Source organism: Protomyces lactucae-debilis, assembly GCF_002105105.1.
Source record: "Protomyces lactucae-debilis strain 12-1054 chromosome Unknown BCR37scaffold_17, whole genome shotgun sequence".
NCBI classification, from domain to species: Eukaryota; Fungi; Ascomycota; class Taphrinomycetes; order Taphrinales; family Protomycetaceae; genus Protomyces; species Protomyces lactucae-debilis.
The window spans coordinates 103667-122472 of record NW_024468009.1 but is presented as its reverse complement, the minus strand read 5'-3'; the positions used below and the strand labels follow the sequence as shown (position 1 = coordinate 122472).

The following is an 18806-nucleotide window of genomic DNA, read 5'->3' as shown; positions in this document are numbered from 1 at the left end:
GGACAAGTCAATAAAGTCAAAGATCCCTTGGTCTTTGAGAGCCGTTTGCTTGCCCCAACTCAATGTACTGTACAAAATGGCAAGTCGACGATTGTGCTCTTTTGCACCTTGACGATCCTGCAGATGGTGGAGCCACTCATGTGCATACGTATGCAGCTTGCAGGACTGTGCTTCGATCCATTGCAGGTAACTGATACTGTGCTCGTAGCGCTTAGTAGAATCTTGTGACTCACGTGAGAATATGATGAGGCCTACAAGCTTGCCATCATGGACGTTCTGTTGCTTCGTGTTGCAAGCTGTTGGGTCCACTGCAATGAAGTGTTTCTTGTGGCCTTCTAGAATTGAATCACGCTGTGTACGTGCCAGTGCAGTCACGTCTCGACCGAGCCACTCCATGAGCGGTGTACCGGCAAAAGCAGCCAGGCGTACTTCAGCCATGATGCCACTTTCGGCCGGTAGCGCTTCTCGAACGATGATTTCGCTCATTGCAAGCTGTAAAAGAAGCGTAGATGACTAGATATGCCTAATGCAGGTGATAAAGATGCAGACTAGATGTAGATGTGTGTCGTTGCAGACCTGCAGGCTTGGACAAATTTAAACTTTCTTGTCGGACGGCCCGAGAGGTGGAAGACGAACGGAACACGAACCAATGCAGATTGTATTGCGATAAAGATCAGCTATAGCCTAATATTGAGATTGTTATCGAAGCAGCCATCTTATGAGCTTCTCCAAAGTATTAAAATGGAGCCTAGCAGTGTAGGCTAAGTCAATGAACCAGATGCGCTCAATGTCCAAGTGAGGAAAGCTCGATTCTAAGCAGCGGACAGACTTCGGATGTCAGTAGCGATCCTGTATAGACGCATATCAACGATGATATTGAGCGGAGTTGTCGAACAAGTCCTGGCTTGATCTTCAGATAATCCTTTGATCCTGGCAAGTTTTTCAAGCACTCCCCCGGGATTTTCATCCGTTAGTCAATGACTTCCTATGAAGATTGCCAAAATCAAAGCTTTTATCAGCTGCTTGCACGGCATCAGATGCGCTATTAACGGAGAACTGCGTCCGCAAAGAGGCCATGTCTACGCCGATCGTATGGCTGGCTTTTATCTATAGAGCATCATTATGAAGACGAATCAGTTGCCGCACTCTCATACCTGCTCTGCAATAGAGTTCTACGACGAGATCTGGGTGCCCATCTGAAGTCGATGACACTTCCCGTGGACGTCATCTTCGCATTCAAGCTTAAGCTAATTAACAATTCCATCTACTCAACAGCATGGCGGTCGGGGACTTTCTACCTCTAGTTCAAGGAGCAGTCGGTCTTCTTGGTCTCTATGGCCTCTTCCTCTCGATTCATGCAATCCTCAATCTGTCTAAATACCTCTCTACCTCGCAAAAACTAGCAAAAGTATCCAGCACAGCGCAAGACCAGCTACAGCAGACGCGCAATACACAAGCTATGGCTCTCTTCAGCGTGGTATATAGTCTCGGGTCTCTTGTGTTTCTGAGATATCTCGGTCTTGCTGGTAAGGGCATCACCTTGGGTTCATGGATCTCTCTTGCCAATACAGTCGTGTCTGTTTGGTGTTATCGGACCATTAGCAAGTTTTGGACGGATAATGGAGAGGGTATTGAGAAGCTCTACAAAGGCGAATCAAGCGGGACGAGCAAAATTGCGGCAAAGCTGAGCAAAGCAGCAACAAGCACCTTGGCAAAGAGCACACCGGGCGCAGGTGAATATGCGAATGCATGGGACAAGACGAAGCGACTGAATCTGGTCATTTTACTCACCGGAGGGTTATGGACGGCGACGTGTTTGATATACAGTACATTGGGCTAAATGAGTTCACACATGTCTCTTTGAGCACACTCAGTTATCCATATCAAAGAGCAAGAACTCAGCGCGTTGCTCGCCTGTACTCTCGATCTCCAGCAATGCCTCACCCTCACCTGCTTTCCGGTCGATGTATAGGCCGTCTCCCTCGTTGAGCACTTGACCATTGACTTTTAGCTGAGAGGTACCGGTCTTGGGCGTCTTGAATCCAGAAGACATGATGTGATGAATATACCCAAACGTACGTTTCTGCACATGAGAAACTGTCTTTCCGGGTTCAAGAAGCGATGCGTACATGCTCAGGTTCGCATGGATCGGTACTGCATCCGATTCTCCGCCTTGCATGGCATCTGCAGACGCAACAACGCGTTTCAAGACATTGCGTTTCGTGTCGTCTGAGAAATCACCTGTTGCATAGCGTGGTGTGAGGCCTGCTTTGTTGGGTTTCACCCAAATTTGACAGATATGACCTTCTTGGTCTTGACTACCATTATACTCGGCATGTTGAATACCCGTCCCCGCTGAGGTCATTTGGATTTCACCGCGCTTGACGAGTTCGCTATTGCCCATGGAATCATCATGTTGAATCACACCATCAATGACATAGGTAAAGATTTCAAATTCTCGGTGTGGGTGTTTCCCAAAACCTGTGCCCTTTTCGATGAAATCTTCATTGATGACACGGAGAGGCCCGTGTTGGCTGTGTGCAGGGTCGTAGTAGTTGGCAAAGGAGAATGTATGTGCAGATTTGAGCCATCCGTGGTCGGCGATACCACGGTCAAGCGACTTGCGCAGGGTGAGCTTGAGAGGCGATACTGCTGCTGCTGCTGAAGTGGTCATGTGTTTAGCTGCGATGGATCTAATCGATTGCAGTATTGGTCTGAAGAGAGCCAGAATGAGGATGAAGAATGCAAGGACGAAGTACTTATAATTCTTGGTCATGCACCTCGAATCTTCTCTGGCGCTGAGTAATGGTTCAAGATTGATATGACGAGGTTGCTTCTTCCTTTCGCGCGCTCACACACAAAAACACAAAACAAAATGAATCTGAGATCTGGCAGCACGGGGGAATCGGGGCCAGTGCGAGATAATGCACGTGACCTGGCCACCAAGCCGGTCATCAAGGTCATGTGAGGGTCACTCTTCTTCGTAAAAATCATAAATACAGGCTATGGCTAAGCACTAGGTGATCCAGAGACAGGCCGAAGACTCAGTCCCTGCTGCCCCTCAGACGATCCGGTGACACTCGTCATGAGCGGGATCAACTGACAGCTCAAATCCTGCACACGGTCTTTGTAGCGCTCCTTGAGCAAGACCCAGCACCGTTCTACTAGTTCCTTGACTTTTGTGAATGCAGGGATACCCAGTTCCAAAGACATCATGTCGCAGTGTTGAAGGAATGCCAACCGCTGTACGGGATCCTGTAAGTATGCCCCAATCAGTGAGAAATGCTTTCCCCTGGATATTTGCTTGTTGTGTGACATGCCAAGGAGAATGCCCATCGCATTGCGTGTCGTGTGATGCAACAAATCTTCTTCGAGATGCGGCGCCATCATGAGCAAGAAGAGGTGTGTTGCACAAAAGGGCATGGTGAGATTTTCATCCACAAAGACAATAGTCGGGGAGAAGGGTGAGTTTGTCACTGACTGAACACACTCTGAGCCAGGGATCGCCAGAATCTCATCACGATGTGCTTGCAAGCGATTCAAGACTGCATTGAGCTCCAGGGCATAGGCATCAAACGACGGGTTGTCTGGACGCAGTCTGAATGGGAACTTGCGACGAAAGGCATTCATCATGATGAAGCACTCGCCACCATGGCCAAGGAGTGTTCCAACCGGCTGATTGGGTAGGTCGAAGCAGGTAGGAATTTCAGCCACTTGTTCTGGTAGCTGCATGCTTTTGATGCTGCAAACAGCCATGTTGCCGATGAGATATTCATAATTGCGACTCAGTTCAGGGTTGAGGTCCTTGTTCCGCGCACTTTGACGAAGTCGCTTTGCCAATAGTTTGTACAATTGTAGCGCTCCACGAATATGCAGTGTAATGGCATCAAACTGTCCAATCAAGCCTTCCACCTCAGACAGCACATACGTCGTACACCACATCTCGAGCAATTCCGCAATGGATAATTGCGTACCCTGCTGTAGGGCAATTAGATTTTGCCGTAGGGATTGCACAGACTGTTGGTAATACGCAACAGCGAGATCTGGAATGCCCATGCGATGGGCCGCGTAGCAGCAGATTGCATTAGAAAGGGCTTCGCTCCCTTGAGCAAGGCGAGGGAGGTAGGATGTTGCCCATGAGCTGCGCACTATGCTCTTCCCTTGTGCATCGACAATGGGTATACACCACGCTGTCATTAGCATATGACTCTTGTTGAACGGATGAACTCACTATTCATATATTCAGCCATGTTGGCGAATTGATGTAAAAAGATGCCCATCGAATCGCGTTGTCTCGTATCGCTTGGGCTGTAGAGAACCACTTCAATGGGAGGTGACGAGCCGCTCGAGTTTGGTGAGCCCTCGCTGCTTGTCGAGTGCATGTTGCATTGCTTTGACTGTCTCGCTCTCGCCGATGCAGTCGATTGCCGTACGTTGTTGATGTGATGGCCGTCTTTACTGCGAAGTGGCTCAGCATACACACAGGAACTGTTGAACTTGACGCAGCGCATACAGCGCGGTCGTTCTTCCGTGCATTTATGATGAAGCTAGCACATCACGTCAGCGCGTTATTCAGTATATCATGAGTGCCATGTCAACTTACCTGCTTGCATCGCGCGCATCCAGTGCGAGTGCGTGACTTCTTGGGCGCCGTGAGTGATACGATACGGCCTTCGTTGCGCTGCATCATGGTCATGTCCGTCTGCACTGGCGCGTTGTTCGAGGCCCGGTACTGGAACATGGCAGGTGCCGCGATGTGCTTACTCACCCCGCCTAATACGTGAATGTCGTTGCGCTGTGTGCTCTGTACGACCTTAGCATGTGTCTCCTAGTCTAGATAAGGGAAGGCGTCGGGAATAGCGATGATGCAGTGGATGACAGGCGGATGGCAGCGGCAGGTTGGCGCAGCGCGCAGTCGTGAGCTCGAGATCGAGGGAATAAGTCGGCGGCGTCGGGTCGCATGCGGTGGGAATCTAGGCCCAGGAGAGCCGATGGCCAACACTGCCTAGTCACGATGAATGCATGGAGCCTTGGCGATAGTGCTGTGGAGGCGTAGTTATGTTGATGTCACTGGGGCTATGGAGTACTTGCTAAGACTGGCTATGCTCTAGTAGTCTAGTACTGGTCTATTGGACAGTCCTTTGATGGGGGCAATTGACCCGTCCACAGTGACAGGCGACGACAGCGGAAACTGGACTTCAAGACCAAACTTGCCAATATCAAAGGATTACAACTGACCTGTCAAGACTCAAGACAAGGGCTTTGAAAGGCGCAAATCTGAGGGACAAGATGGGTGCTTGGACTGCAAAACATGGCATCCTGTATTCCTAATGCCCAGCGGAAGCGATCCCAGACTATTTTGCATAGTTGACCATCAAGCCTTCCCGAATGGAAGCCCAAATGTCCGTATAATGCGACGCTTGTGAAGCCACAGCACTGAGCTCGAGCACGGCGTTCTTGCCGGCTGTGAGTGGGCCTCGTGTTCAATGCTCCACGCATTCATAATAAGTCAAGCCAGCTCAAGTTCTTATTCATGCTCTGGAATAGCCAAGATCACTGCTCGGCTTTTCGTTTTGCGTCCATGATGCGCACAGCATCGGTACTACTGCCTCGAGTCTCCAGATTCCTATAATCACTGCCACTCTGCCCATGCGTAACAACATCAATGCCCAGCTTGTCGACTGTATTTTCTGCCTTCTGTCGCTCAAGAATGGTGCGTTCCACTTTATCGGTGACGTACAATCCGGCGCATGAGACTCCCATAAGCGAAGCAGATATGATGATACGCTGTCGAGGGGGCAATCGCAAGAAAGTCGCAAGCAACGAGTTCTTGGGCGGCGGCGTCGCTGACATTGTTTGATCTTAGGAGTGTCTGCCACCCGGGAAGGAAGTGTCGCGATCGAGTCGTGCAAGCACCTGATAAAAGCTTTGATTTTGGCAATCTTCGTAGAAGTCATCGACTTTCCGATGAAGTCGATCGACTTTTCGATGAAAGTTGGTTAGAAAACTTGTCAAAATCAAAGGATTATCTGACTTGCAAGCCAGACCTTGTCCGACTAATCCACGGAATAGCATCGTTGATTTGCGTCTATATAGGATTGCTACTGGCACCGAAGTATATCTTATCTTGGAACCGAGAATTTCCCATGTGTACGCTTGAGCCTCCGCGCAGCTATATAGGCGAGTCGTCCGCAGCTCCTCGCGTGCCAGAAACGTTCACCAGCTGCAATATTCAAGACCGCCGCCACACTGAGAGGCCAAGCTGGCACAGTATGAACAATGCGAGCGCTCATGGCTCCCAGGGAGACTTGGCACGGCGTCCTGTCAATACTTGCCCTTGCTCCTTGCCCACCACAACAGCATCTTCAAGTCGAATGCCAAACTCCCCAATGACATAAACTCCCGGCTCATTGGTCGCCACTTCGTTCATGAGCAGCGATTCCTCCATGTTGGCGCCGTTCAAGTACGGATGTTCGTGCATCTCGAGGCCTAGTCCATGACCAAGTCTGTGTGTGAAGGCATCACCGAGTCCCGCAGCGTCAAGGACAGCCCGTGCAGCCTTGTCTACAGCCGCACAAGGCGTGCCCTCGACCATTTTCTCGAGCGCTGCGCCTTGTGCAGCGTGAACGAGATGCCAAGCATCCATCAAACGATGACTGACTTTTCCCTTCTTTGGTAGAATGGTGCGCGTGACATCAGAGCCATAGCCATGTAGACTGCTGCCAATGTCAATCAAGACAAACTCACCCTCCTTCAGCACACGACCTGCACCATCATGACTACCATGAGGAGACGCTGCTTCGTCACCAAAGAGCACAATGGACCAGAAACCTGCACCGACGCCTGCAGCAGAAAAGAGGCCCTCGGCTGCTTCTGTGACGTGTCCTTGGGTCATGCCCACCTCGATACATTGTTGTACAGATCGGACTAGCTCCAGTGTGAAGCGATTAATGCCTTTCAGAATTGCGAGTTCGGCGTCTGACTTGACTGCTCGTAGGGAATTGATTTGAGTGGTGGCGGGGAACACGTCAATGCCGGCATTCATTAATCCCGCTGCAATCATGAAACGTGCATGCTCATCGAGCATGATGCTATCATACGGCACTTGCTCTTGGAATACTTTGTAAGGTGACTCTTCTTCCGGCCAAGCATAGACGTGCACATTCTCAGCGACTAACGGCAGTCGCTCAATGCGACCTAGCTCAAATTTAGGTGCGAGATAAGAAACTTGCGCGTCCCGGCTAATCATCAACAGATAGGGCCGCTCAGAGAGCTCATAGCTTGCTGAGATGTTGAAGTAGTAAGCTGTTGACGCACTTGGCTCTGCAATGAATGCATCGACACCAGCTTCGTCCAGCGCTGCTGCCAATCGTGTTTGACGAGCGAGGAATTCGCCGCGCGAGATTGCAGGGACATCCAGCAGACTCATGTGATGCGACAAGGTGGTCCATGCGCAGCTTTTCAAGGACCCAGCTGAGCTATTCTGTGAATCTGGCAGATCCTTGGCCGGTGGTAGCGAGCGCGGTAGAAGCAAATAGACAGCAATCATGATGAGCAGTGCACATGCAGTAGGCCTGCGCCATTTGGCCGGTACAGGGGTGCTTTGCGGGCGACCTTCCTGCAGCTGCTGTGTATCCTGCTCTAGCTTAGCTCGCATTCTATACAACCAGCACCAGCGAGTGTTTCTGTCCTATTGAGTCAAGTATTGACCCAGACGCTGGCAGACGGGCTGTTGGCCGCCGTGTAGTTGCTCTTCACGTGCGAATGACGAGGTTCGCTTCTTCTTGCCCTGCTCGCGCTACGTAATGCTGCTCAATGCACAATCCCGCCCTCGAACGTCAACCTTGAATCAGTCCCGAGACGCGGGTTCTATGCCTGCCGGTTTGACTCATGCCAGAATGATCGGTCAGCCGGCTCTGATCATCCTTCCTGGCAATTGTATCGCTGAGCCTCTCATGACGTTGACACACACAAGCTCATCTACGGAACGACGCAAGTAGCTCTAGACACAGGCTGTAGCACTTCTACAACTCGCGATGCCTGGATTGGCAAAGTTCATCAACCTGCCCATCCCGGGCCGCGAGCATCAGCAAACTTCCAACAGCCGGCCGACCTCTCGCAAGGCACTCAAGGAACGACGACCGCGAAATGTTCGCGACAACTTCATCAAGTCGCTGCCGACACCCTCGGGTCCATATGATGTCGGCAGTATCGACCTGGAAATCCCTGTAGACTACGAAGACTTTGGTATACGCCGCGGTGGCAAACAAGCGCTTGTGCTGGAAACTGTACTCTTTACAATCTTCTACCCAATCAAGCTTGGCACGCCCAACGAGAAGGCCCCAGACGGCAGGTCGAAATGGTCGCGCCAAACGTGGCTACCGCGGTCTCGCGGCACTGCTGCGCGCGGTTACGGCGACTTTGCGGGGGTCAACAAGGCCTTTTGTCAGGCATTCTTTTGTGGTACGGTTGGGCTGACCAAATTGCCGGCTTGGCGCAATGCACCACTTGCCAATCATTGGGCGGCTGAAGGAAATGCTCGTGATACGGGTGTTGACATCAAGGACAGAGCTGCAGAGGAGTCCGTTGATCACACACCTGTGTTCCCACTTATGTTGTTCAGTCATGGTCTTGGTGGGAACAGGAGTACTTACAGTGCGTTGTGTAGTGAGTATGCGAGCTATGGTTACATTTGTGTGGCAGTGGAGCACCGAGACGGCTCTGGACCACGGACATTCGTCAACCATCCCCTGGGAGATCCTGCTCGCGAGGTCAATTACATCCGGCCTTGGCAAGATCCAGAAGGGCCTCTCAATGGGCCATCCAAGAATGATACGTCCAATGAGGTCTCAACAGATCATGAGCTCAGAAATGCGCAAATACGTATGCGCAAGAGAGAACTTCATCATGCACGGGAGATTATGTGTAGGATCAATGCAGGCGAAGGCGCTGCGGTTGCTGCACTCAATCGACGCAATAAACAGCATACCCAAGGCAAGGAAAAGCTTGTCGGTGCCACGTCCCGTGGTACAATCGGTATCGACTGGGAGAGATGGCGCGGTGCAGTGAGTACCGACGATATCACCCTCTGTGGCCATTCTTTTGGTGGTGCCACCTGCATTTCGGCACTGAGATCTCCTGATATGCTCAAGTACGTGAGTTATGGCATCCTCCTTGATGTCTGGGGTCAAGGTCTTCCACCCAAGCCAAATGAAGAGGATGGGGAACTTGCCACTATACAGCGCCCGACCATTGCTCTGGGCTCCGAGTCTTTTCTCTACTGGGAAGAAAACAATAAGATCATGTTTGACCTTGCACGCAACACTCTCGAGATTGAGGTGCCCTTCTGGCTGCTGACTATTCGTGGATCCTTTCACATGTCCTTCAGTGACTTTGGGTTGCTCTGGCCACGACTATTCAAGTTCATGTTCAAGGCATCTGTTGATTCGCAGCGTGCCGTAGACATCATCATCAACGCCTCAATGGAATTCCTTCGCATTGTCATGCCGCAGGATAACTCACGCTGGATTCGTGCTACAAATGAAGGGCTCCTCGATGTGCAAATCAGCGACAAGTGGCGAAATATCAAGGGCAAACGCAATGACTGGATGCAGAAGATGAAAGTGCACGGCGGAGACGATTGTGAAGTGTGGATGCATGTGACTCCAACATCCGGCTATGCTGGTATTGAGGGGCATGTTCATGGTGCCACCGATGCCACTGCTTCGCCTCACCATGTGTCGACTTCTCGAACCAACGACAATACACAGCACAACAAGGATCACTCTGAAGCACACAAAGAGCCTTGAGTCCACTTGCTTGCTTGTTGAGACTTTTCGAGTTGCATTTGAGCTTCGAATATCTCGCGCCATTCTTGCGTTAGTCTTGTCATTTGTAAGAATACTTGTACCAGTCGGGATGGCCGCCTTTGAGTGATTGTCAAAGTCGTACAGGACAAGTGTTTCCTCGCAGCTGAGGGCAATGTCTTGTTCGCTCAAGATCTTCTGCTCAGGTAGTTCCTGGCTAAATGCATCTCGAGCGCTTTGCTCCAACACCATGATTGCTTCCATCGATAGCGATGTAGCACCAATTTTGGTGAGTTTGTGCTGTACCGCAACCTATCGTCAGCAGGATAACCAAACACTTGACCCACAATATCGTTTCGTACGAGCTGACGCCGCCATTGTACATTCGCTTGTCGAAAAACGGGACATATCCCTTTTGGCGCCAGAAAGAATGGTGGGAAACCCGGGTGCCGTTGCGCAAGCACATCAAAGTAGTGTATGCGTGACGACTCGATGACACTGAGGTACTGAGCATTGTTCAAGTGTCCCAAGCTGTCCAGATGACCCCACGGGATCCGGTGAAGCAGGCAACTGTCTCCATCCGGGTAGTAACCGCGTTGTTTGAAGAAGGCCCTGGTCGCATCATTTGGCGAGGTGAAGTGCTTGAAGGAGTTGCTCCGTGTAGAGTATGATGCTGTTCTATGCAGGAACACCATGAACGCAGGCAGCGAGCCGATGACACGGCGTAACAGCTTGTTGTCAAAAGCAATGCTCTTTTATTGACGTGAAGCGAACCCCGCAATTTGCCATCTGAAAGTGTTTGCCGCCAGGACTGAGATGAGATCATGAGAATCATGAGAAGCGAGCCTTATGTACTTGTTTATAAGACTCAGACGTGGGCCTGCGTTCAATCAGCCCAATGAACATGTTAATAGAATTCTAATAGACGACCAGTATTAATTACAATGATTTCCTGTACAAAAGAGAGATGTAGCCATGGTAACACAAAGCTCAGGCCAGCTCTGGGAAGAGTGCAGCACAGCCAGTGTTGTATGCAGTAGAACTGTTGAATGTCACAGTGCTCTGGTTATTCTTGCCGAGCTGAATCAAGGTAGTACCGTTCTTGACATATGAAGGCCAGCCATAGTTGATCAGACCCTTTTGTGGGTCACGAGCAAAGGCTGCCCAACCGCCCTGAATGACCCTGGAAGTGGCAATTTGCTCTGAAGTCGCATTGAGGGAGCCCGGCAAGGTGCGGTTGTAGTTGCCAAAGACCATTGGAATCTCACTCGAATGGAAGACTCCGAATGCCGGGAATGGGTTGAGGTTCGGCCACATGGCCAGGTAGCGGTACTGCCAAGCTGGCACTGACGCATTGGCACGAGAGTTGGCGATCAATGCAGACGGACAAGTGAAGCCAAACTGTCCGAGCTCATAAGGTTGGACACCAGGACTCAGAGCCGTCAAGATGGTACCTTCGTCATTGTTGTTGCCCACCAAGACAGGAAGCTTGGCAAAATCGCCTGCCCGGCGTCTACGAGAGTACTCGGCCTGAGAGAAGACAGTGCGATTATCGATTTGAGGTTGGAAGCCGCCTGTAACACTAGCAGAGGCGTTGCTGATGGCGTCTTGAAGAGTTTTGAAAGGAAGATTCTGTAAACATTCGAACTGTGCCTTCTTTGTGGAATTCAAGGGGCAGCCACTCGAGTTGGCAATAGTATTCCACCTGCTGCCTGCAACTGACTGATTTCCGGGAGCCAATGATCCGAAGAGAGTCTCTGTTCCAGATTGCATGATGAGACCCTTCACGATAGGGTCCCATTCGTATGCGTATGGCCAGGCTGCCACAGAGGATGCACCGGCAGATTCGCCAAAGATGGTGATGCGCTCAGGGTCGCAGCCAAAGGCGCGGCAATTGTTGTAGACCCATTCAACAGCCATACGCTGGTCGTACAGACCAGGGTTGGTGTCTTGCGCAGACACAGAGTCTCCAGCACCGGCAGGGAAGCCAAACATGGAGACTCTGTAGTTCAATGTAACGACAATGAGATCATCATTGGCTTTGACAAAGTTTGTGGCGTTGTAGTCAGGAACAGCGCCTGAGCCAAAGGTATAGGCCCCACCGAAAATCCAAACGAGTACTGCAGCACCGGAGCTAGTCTTGTTCAATCGCTCGACGGATGGTGCCCAGATGTTGAGATTCAAGCAATCGTCGCCCTCAGAGAAGTTACCGTTGCCTCCAGCGGTGACTAGATCGAATCCCTGATAACTTGAGCCTTTGTTTTGAGGGCAGCTCAAGCCGTAAGATGTAGCGTTGAAGATTGTTCCTCGTGGGAGTATTGACGCACGCTGGGGCGGTCGGAATCGGCGTGATCCATTCGTGCTCTTACCAAATGGAATGCCCAAGAAAGCCCTCACGCCGGAGGTGGTGTTGATGCCCCGGAATGTGCCGACATTGGTCTCAACGACGAGAGGCGACGAATGATTGACCTGGGCTGCTGCGAGAGAGACTGCCGAGAGGACGCTCACGGCGAGTGAGAGAAGCTGCATCCTTGCTAGCTGAAGATGTGGTTACGAGATACTGTAGTGCTCTTTGCGAAATCTGGGGAACTTGGAACTTGTTGATGTTCAACCGTGAGAAATGACAGGCCAACGGCAAAGTGACGTTCGAAAGGGTTATATTGCCAGGGCTGTCAGGCTGCCTCAGGCAATCATTGGCTGACACGGCCTAACAAAGCGGCGAGCGCCGAATGGGGACTCGACAAGAAAAGGCGAGCACTGCATATAAGCTCGAACTCGGACTTTGCTTCGTCATGCTAGGCTCGTAACAGATATAACACAGCATAAGCGTGCATTAGCTAGCGCTTCACACAAAGGCAAGGACAGGCAAGAGTTGCATGATCGGTGGAAATGTGCGAGGTCTCTGCGCTTGAATTCCGTTTGCTGCCTGTCTGGAGCTTGCAAGGTCCGCGCATATGCATGCTTTCAGGCCGGCTTGGCTACTGCGTGAACACGCGTTGAGTTGTTGACCACCAAGTGTAGAGTACTGTTTGCACAGTAGCTGAAACTACTGGTAGGATCATTGCATCTGCCATGTTGCGCGTTGCCCTGCAGGCAATGTGACGTCTGTATTCATCGAATATTCGAAGCTTACGTGTATAAAGCTGCGAATGACCAATGACCAATTTTGAAAAGCATGACCTGTTCTCTGAACTCATCAAGACTCAAGAATCGACCTGCAGCTGCCGAGGTAGAAAAATACACTGGCGACCGAGACACGATCTTCATTATAAATGTTGTCGTGTCTCAGTTGCTTAGCTGAGATGCGTGGGACTTTTCCTCGAGCCGAAATGCATTAGTTCTAGGTCGCGTCTTCACTGCAACACTTCCATCATCTTGACCTCATCGATCGCGGACTGATTCATGTATGCAGATCTTGAGCAGATAAGGTTTCTTGTCCGGCTATAGTGAGCTAAGGTCAGTAGCAACAGCAAGAACTCCAGACGTATACCTTGCCCAGTCACAGCTGGCTTGGTCTACTGACTGCGACAGATACTCTGGCATGTGCAGGTTGCCATCGGTATTGTGCGATGAGTGTCTTTTACTACTGACATTCTGTCAGCTGCAGTGACATTGCACAGTGCAAATGCCACATCGATGAATTACGGGCGTCTTACCTCAAAGCAACCTCTGCAAGTGAGACGACTCTGTCGACTCGATAGCACGCTGCATACGCTGAGCAATGATCATGTCCTGTTCTCTACATGCATGATCTGCAGGAAACTCTACCGTATGTTCATATGGCCCTTAGAGTCAAACAATTATGACTCTAGACACACGGCACTATCTAATGTATTCAGAGGTTGCTGGTCCTTGACAAAGCATATGCTGGCCTAAGAGCCAATTAGACTGTATCCGTCGCCATCGAGAAGCTTGCGACACGCACGAGTCTGTGCTTGAGACTTTTTTATACGTTTATTACCAGCACAAACCTAGAACCCATGCATCTACAACCGCGTCCGTGCCACAACGAGGGGAAATGGGGAGATCTAGACGTTGCCAATTTTGCAGACGCCCTCCCGCGTTGCGGCCCGCACTCTACAATCAGGGAAAGGACTGTAGTGCTGGCACACAGACAATTCGTCGGTACTGTGCGGGGCGTATTTTAGCAACGTCTGCCCAAATACGAGTCCTATTACTGAATTCGCTGAGACAAGATCCACTTCACCTCAAAATGCTGTGACTGGTCCAAAAGCAACGGTTATCCCATAGGCGTAATCTGGATTGCGGATAGAGAGGTACGTGATGTATCACCAAGGTCGGGGTGGCCGACGTGAGCATGTTGGAAACTTGGCAATGTAGCACTGGGTAGCGCTAGAGCCAGGTCGCCATGGCCTCCGCTGTCGTGCGCACGGGGCCAGGCAATGCGATAGCTTGCCCTTGTGCAATCGTCAAGACGCCAGGATGAGACGACGCAACATACACTTTGCTAGTGCTTTGCAATCATCCAGCATGGATACACACAGTAGTGTCTCACAACAGTCATATGTCCAGCTGAAAATAGACTGCTTGAGCGTAGAATTGATTACGTAGAAACTACGCGTAGGACGCTGGCTAAGCATGAATTGCAGCATTATGCATTTGGCCAGTCAGGCGGACTCAAGCCAAGTCTGCGGATCACTGCGGCGTCTGTGCCGAATGGGCGGCCAGAAAAATTTCCCCCGAAATGAAAAGCCGTGCAGGCGTTGCGCGGCTTGCGCCGCCGTTGCTGCACCTTTGCTGCACAACGCCAAGCATTCGCCCAATTTGCTTGGCCAGTGGCAATGGCCACCGCGCAAACGGTCGTCGTCAGAACTTAGAACTTAGAAGGACCGCAGAATCCAAATGAAGCGCGCAATATCCCGGTTTATGTCCGTCTGTCGAAAAGGTAAGAGCGTATCGTCAATCACAATCGGTGATTCGAGGTCTAGATACTAGGCTGCTGGACGCTCACGAATTCAGAATGGCCCCAGTGCCGCGACACCGTATGATCTGGCTGTGTTCATGCACAAAGACGGGACGGCCGCACGCGTAGCTGTCCAATGTCCAAGCTCCCGTTCAGAGGCTCATTGCGGATATTATTTGCCAGTAGCCTGTAGGGCCAGCAGCTGCTGGTAAATGTGCCTCATACGGCTTCTGTCATACTGCGCGTCACTGATTCTCCTACTAATGTTCAATTGCTCTATGACGTGAGGCAGCACATGGTATCACCGCTGTCTTGTCCACTTGGGCAGTGTGTTTCGGTGCCATGGAGATGCCTTTGTCAGATTGTCACTTGACGTTATGAAGGCTGGTAGTTTGTGGCAGAATGTCTCATCAAGTTGCATCTGAGACATTGGTACTTCCTAGGCAATTTGGCGAGTAGGGCACCCCTAGGAGTTTTCAGCTCGGGACTACCTGGGTAGTGGGCATAGACGGACCTAAGACGGCCTAGACGGGACGTTGCTCTCACCGTGTCTAGCCCTGCGGTTACAGCAGTCTAATCGTGGCCTGCGGAAGGGCTTGTCGCGCATGCACGTAGAACGTCATGCTCCACCTTTGGACGCGCGGGCGCCAGATCTCTCTGGGTAGGACGGCAGTGAGACAATTGTTTAACGGTCCAGATGAGGGATCTCCCGTCAATTGATACGCGCAGTGACAGGCGTCAGACCCTGAGACCCGACTCGGGGAGTCGGACCCCAGGTAGCGAGCTGTGCAAAAAGCCACAAAGCTGAGATGGCTCGGCCTCTCGGCCTACCCACCACAGACAAAGATGGTGACCCTGCGAGAAACTGTCTGATCGGCTTGAGGTGCTCCACGCGTAACGCTCTGGCTCTTTCTTTACTTGGCTGTCTCACTTCAGAGACAATCTGACCCGTCAACACCAAAAGTACTTAGCTGGGACGACGTCCGAGACTTCCATCCACCGACGACTCCCCTCTTTTCAACATTGTACTAAAGGTCCTCGCTGGCTGAGGATTGAAGCATTCTGCCTTTCACCAAGTACTTGACATATACTGGCAGTCATGGCTTCGCTTTACAATAACATTGGCCTGGGTATCTCATTCGACCAACAGCCGCAAGGTTTTACTCAGGGGACAGCACCGCGTAGACCTGAAGTGCGGCGACGACGCAGCTCTGGAAGCTTCGAGCGTCCTCCTACCTCATACCAGGAGGCCTTGCGAAGACTTCCGAACACGACACATATTCCTCAGATGCCCTTCGAAGCGCCATATATGCACCTAGCTCACCAGCAACAGCCGCATCAAGCAGCTATACCAGCATACGTTACCAATGCGCCGCAATACGCAATGCCTCGCTCTGCTGGGCCACCACAGATGCCCTTCACATCACCGCCAAGGCGGACAATGGAACACAGTGTACACAGCACTCATTCAGCACCCAACACACCTTACGCAGATAGGCGGCATCGTGCGACCAGATCCCTTCACCACTTGAGCCCTTACCCTCAGCGATCATCTGGCGGCTACAGAACTCTTGACTACAACTCGCAAGTCACATCCTCCGCCGAGGAGGTGCGCAACGTGAGGATATCGGACCCTCAACCGTCTTACATGTACCAGACGCCGGTGATGGCGAGCCCGTATTCCGACTATGGTCACTTCACTCATGTTGACAGTTACCAGGGCTCCCCTGTGCTTATGGATTCACCAGTGTTTGGCATGGACGGCGATGACAGGATTGCCTACTTTGATCATCTTGAGACTGGCATGCCTGACGAGCCTTACGTACCCCCCATGGAGACCAACTTTCCGCCTCGCCCATTGTACAAGCGTACCGCCACTGAGACGACGTTTGCTTCCATGGACACTGCCTACAACATGGGGACTAACGAATCGCCCGTGTCTTCGCCAGACCCAGAACCACTTGCGATCCCCTCAGTGCGTCGCAAAAAGACAAACACCTACTCTCGCTGGTCCGAGGAGGAGGATGTTTTGCTTCGTCAGGCCATCAGTGAGCATGGCGAGACAAAGTGGGCCCTTGTCGCTACGATGGTGCCTGGTCGTACACCGATGCAATGCTCCACACGCTGGCAAGGTGCACTCAATACGAGCATACATAAGGGCAAGTGGTTGCCAGAGGAGGATGCCATCTTGATCAAGGCTGTTGCTGAGTGGCAAGCTTGGCACACGAGCGAAGACCGTGGTGTGTCAACGCCCGATCAGCTTCAGGAGGAGCTTGTCAAGTGTATTCCATGGGCCAACATTGCCGCTACATTGCCAAGGTCGCGTACAGGTGTGCAAGCGCTTGCGCGTTGGTCAGAAGCACTTGACCCTCGCATCAAGAAGGGGAAATGGACAGCTGAGGAGGACGCTAGCTTGATGTATGGTATTCAGCAGCACGGCAAGACTTGGATCAAGGTCGCTGATGCAGTTCGCGGGCGAACTCAGCGACAGTGCCGAACACGCTTCATGCAGATTTCGGAGAAGAAGGTCAAGGAGAAGCAACTTGCCCTTGCACCACAGATGAGAGCGTCTGGCGGTTGGAGTGAATAGGGCCTTTGATGGTGCTGGCACTGTTCCTACTTCCAAACACAGACGATGATGAATTTATATGCCGGAATGATAATTGTGTTCAGTTCACATAGTAGAGCAAGCTTTGTTCAATTGCAATGGATCATTCAGACTTGGTTGTGTACATCTTGAAAACTTGGCAATGCCCGGATACCACGGCCATACTGGTCATTACCAGGTCATAAGTACTCAAGGAGAGTCAATCCGAGAGACAAGTATATACGGCCTGATGCAAGTGGCCGTCGATCCGAGTACCGGGTAGCGACCGGTTGTGTTCAATTGCCTCAATTTGCTTGTTGTAGCTCGCGTCCGACTCGTCTTAATGGAGCCTGGCTGGGTGATTCAGGTACGCGTGCGTGTGGGTGCGTATTACCTCATTGGGTGAAATTTGTAACTGCAGCACAGACGGAGAGATGTGAGATCTACTAGACGGACAAGCGATCAGCCCTTGTTGCCTGTGTACAGACAGTACAGTAACTACAGTTCGACCAGCGGCTCACCACTGTCACCAGTCACTCCTAGGGAGAGTCTAGTGTGACTGAGAAGCGTCTTTCCATTGAGCCGCCTGTTCATCATGAGATCTGAGCTGTGACTTCTGCGACTTTACCGTACGATGGCTGTCTTCTGGACTCCACCCAGAGTCTACTGGCATTTAGATGATAACTGATCAGCTGGGAGAAGCGTTCAATTGCGGGATGTCGCTCGCTTGTATTGGCCGTAGAAGGTCTGGACTCTGCACTGAGTCTGCAGCCAATACTCCAGACACCCTAACCCTGTCGACGTGCGCGTCCCATCGTCCACCTGTGCGGACGTATACGCGTCTACGTGTATTGCTGAATTGGCCATGCCACTCCAGCAAAATTAGCTTGAAGTCTTATCTCAATGGTTGATCCTGTGGCAAGCGCTTTGCTCACGCTGAATGCTTACACTCGGGCTATTAACGACCTACCTGTCGAGCAAGTCTATGCTGAACTGACAAGGCTCGATAAGTCTGAGCATCGGCTTAGAGATACAAACGCTCAGCTACGCTTGGAAGAACCTTGTCTTGAATTCCAAGAGGCTATCGTTGAGAACGAAGTCTTGCTAGAAGCCTATGTTGGCCGACGGCAAGCGATTCACGATGATTTGAGGAACCGAGGAGCAATGATTCCACCTGTTCAGACTACAGGCGCCCGTGGGGCGCAGCCTGTTCAAGTGCAAACAAGTGACAGATCCAACGACCAGTCTCAAGGACAAGGAGTGTTTCTGTGAGCGATTACAGGGGATTGAGATGAAATCCTAACGCTAAATGTCGTCCTGTCTGAGACGACAGGATAGGCGTGCATCAAACATTTCGTTACAAGCACAAAACCAGTCTGAAGAAGTCTATTCCTGGTGATCTTCGAATCAAGAGCATTGTTTCATGTCGAGCACAGACCTGGCTGGACGCTCCTTACAGGCTTTGGCGACAATCCGGCAGAATTCAGGA

General features: G+C 51.3%; 11 protein-coding genes across 11 annotated transcripts; 4 read left to right on the top strand and 7 right to left on the bottom strand.

The window, feature by feature from the left end:
• Window positions 1–1276: 1276 nt before the first annotated feature.
• BCR37DRAFT_394507 (uncharacterized protein) lies at window positions 1277–1840 on the top strand (the record flags this gene model as incomplete). Its single annotated transcript, XM_040871481.1, has 1 exon — window positions 1277–1840. One exon carries the CDS (start codon window positions 1277–1279, stop codon window positions 1838–1840), a length of 564 nt encoding a protein of 187 aa, XP_040723440.1.
• A 30-nt stretch (window positions 1841–1870) lies between these two features.
• Window positions 1871–2674, bottom strand: BCR37DRAFT_394506 (RmlC-like cupin domain-containing protein; the record flags this gene model as incomplete). Its single annotated transcript, XM_040871480.1, has 1 exon — window positions 1871–2674. The coding sequence occupies one exon, from the start codon at window positions 2672–2674 to the stop codon at window positions 1871–1873; it is 804 nt and encodes a 267-aa protein (XP_040723439.1).
• A 319-nt stretch (window positions 2675–2993) lies between these two features.
• Window positions 2994–4190, bottom strand: BCR37DRAFT_382200 (uncharacterized protein). The gene has a single exon (XM_040869825.1). The coding sequence runs from the start codon at window positions 4054–4056 to the stop codon at window positions 3010–3012; it is 1047 nt and encodes a 348-aa protein (XP_040723438.1). The 5' UTR covers window positions 4057–4190; the 3' UTR covers window positions 2994–3009.
• A 1-nt stretch (window position 4191) lies between these two features.
• On the bottom strand, window positions 4192–4687 carry BCR37DRAFT_382197 (uncharacterized protein; the record flags this gene model as incomplete). The annotated part of the gene is made up of 2 exons (XM_040869824.1): window positions 4192–4547; window positions 4604–4687. The coding sequence occupies 2 exons, from the start codon at window positions 4685–4687 to the stop codon at window positions 4197–4199; spliced, it is 435 nt and encodes a 144-aa protein (XP_040723437.1). The 3' UTR covers window positions 4192–4196.
• An 866-nt stretch (window positions 4688–5553) lies between these two features.
• BCR37DRAFT_394504 (uncharacterized protein) lies at window positions 5554–5853 on the bottom strand (the record flags this gene model as incomplete). The annotated part of the gene is made up of 1 exon (XM_040871479.1): window positions 5554–5853. One exon carries the CDS (start codon window positions 5851–5853, stop codon window positions 5554–5556), a length of 300 nt encoding a protein of 99 aa, XP_040723436.1.
• A 436-nt stretch (window positions 5854–6289) lies between these two features.
• Window positions 6290–7429, bottom strand: BCR37DRAFT_388747 (peptidase M24, structural domain-containing protein; the record flags this gene model as incomplete). The annotated part of the gene is made up of 1 exon (XM_040870664.1): window positions 6290–7429. The coding sequence occupies one exon, from the start codon at window positions 7427–7429 to the stop codon at window positions 6290–6292; it is 1140 nt and encodes a 379-aa protein (XP_040723435.1).
• Window positions 7430–8036: 607 nt separating this feature from the next.
• Window positions 8037–9809, top strand: BCR37DRAFT_388746 (the record flags this gene model as incomplete). The annotated part of the gene is made up of 1 exon (XM_040870663.1): window positions 8037–9809. One exon carries the CDS (start codon window positions 8037–8039, stop codon window positions 9807–9809), a length of 1773 nt encoding a protein of 590 aa, XP_040723434.1.
• A 93-nt stretch (window positions 9810–9902) lies between these two features.
• BCR37DRAFT_108220 (uncharacterized protein) lies at window positions 9903–10741 on the bottom strand. The gene has a single exon (XM_040865898.1). The coding sequence runs from the start codon at window positions 10499–10501 to the stop codon at window positions 9995–9997; it is 507 nt and encodes a 168-aa protein (XP_040723433.1). The 5' UTR covers window positions 10502–10741; the 3' UTR covers window positions 9903–9994.
• Window positions 10742–10796: 55 nt separating this feature from the next.
• Window positions 10797–12335, bottom strand: BCR37DRAFT_350216 (Alpha/Beta hydrolase protein; the record flags this gene model as incomplete). The annotated part of the gene is made up of 1 exon (XM_040867987.1): window positions 10797–12335. The coding sequence occupies one exon, from the start codon at window positions 12333–12335 to the stop codon at window positions 10797–10799; it is 1539 nt and encodes a 512-aa protein (XP_040723432.1).
• A 4310-nt stretch (window positions 12336–16645) lies between these two features.
• On the top strand, window positions 16646–17320 carry BCR37DRAFT_350337 (Homeodomain-like protein; the record flags this gene model as incomplete). Its single annotated transcript, XM_040867995.1, has 2 exons — window positions 16646–16972; window positions 17012–17320. The coding sequence occupies 2 exons, from the start codon at window positions 16646–16648 to the stop codon at window positions 17318–17320; spliced, it is 636 nt and encodes a 211-aa protein (XP_040723431.1).
• A 450-nt stretch (window positions 17321–17770) lies between these two features.
• Window positions 17771–18768, top strand: BCR37DRAFT_107415 (uncharacterized protein). Its single transcript, XM_040865897.1, has one exon. It carries the CDS (start codon window positions 18221–18223, stop codon window positions 18587–18589), a length of 369 nt encoding a protein of 122 aa, XP_040723430.1. The 5' UTR covers window positions 17771–18220; the 3' UTR covers window positions 18590–18768.
• Window positions 18769–18806: the final 38 nt, after the last annotated feature.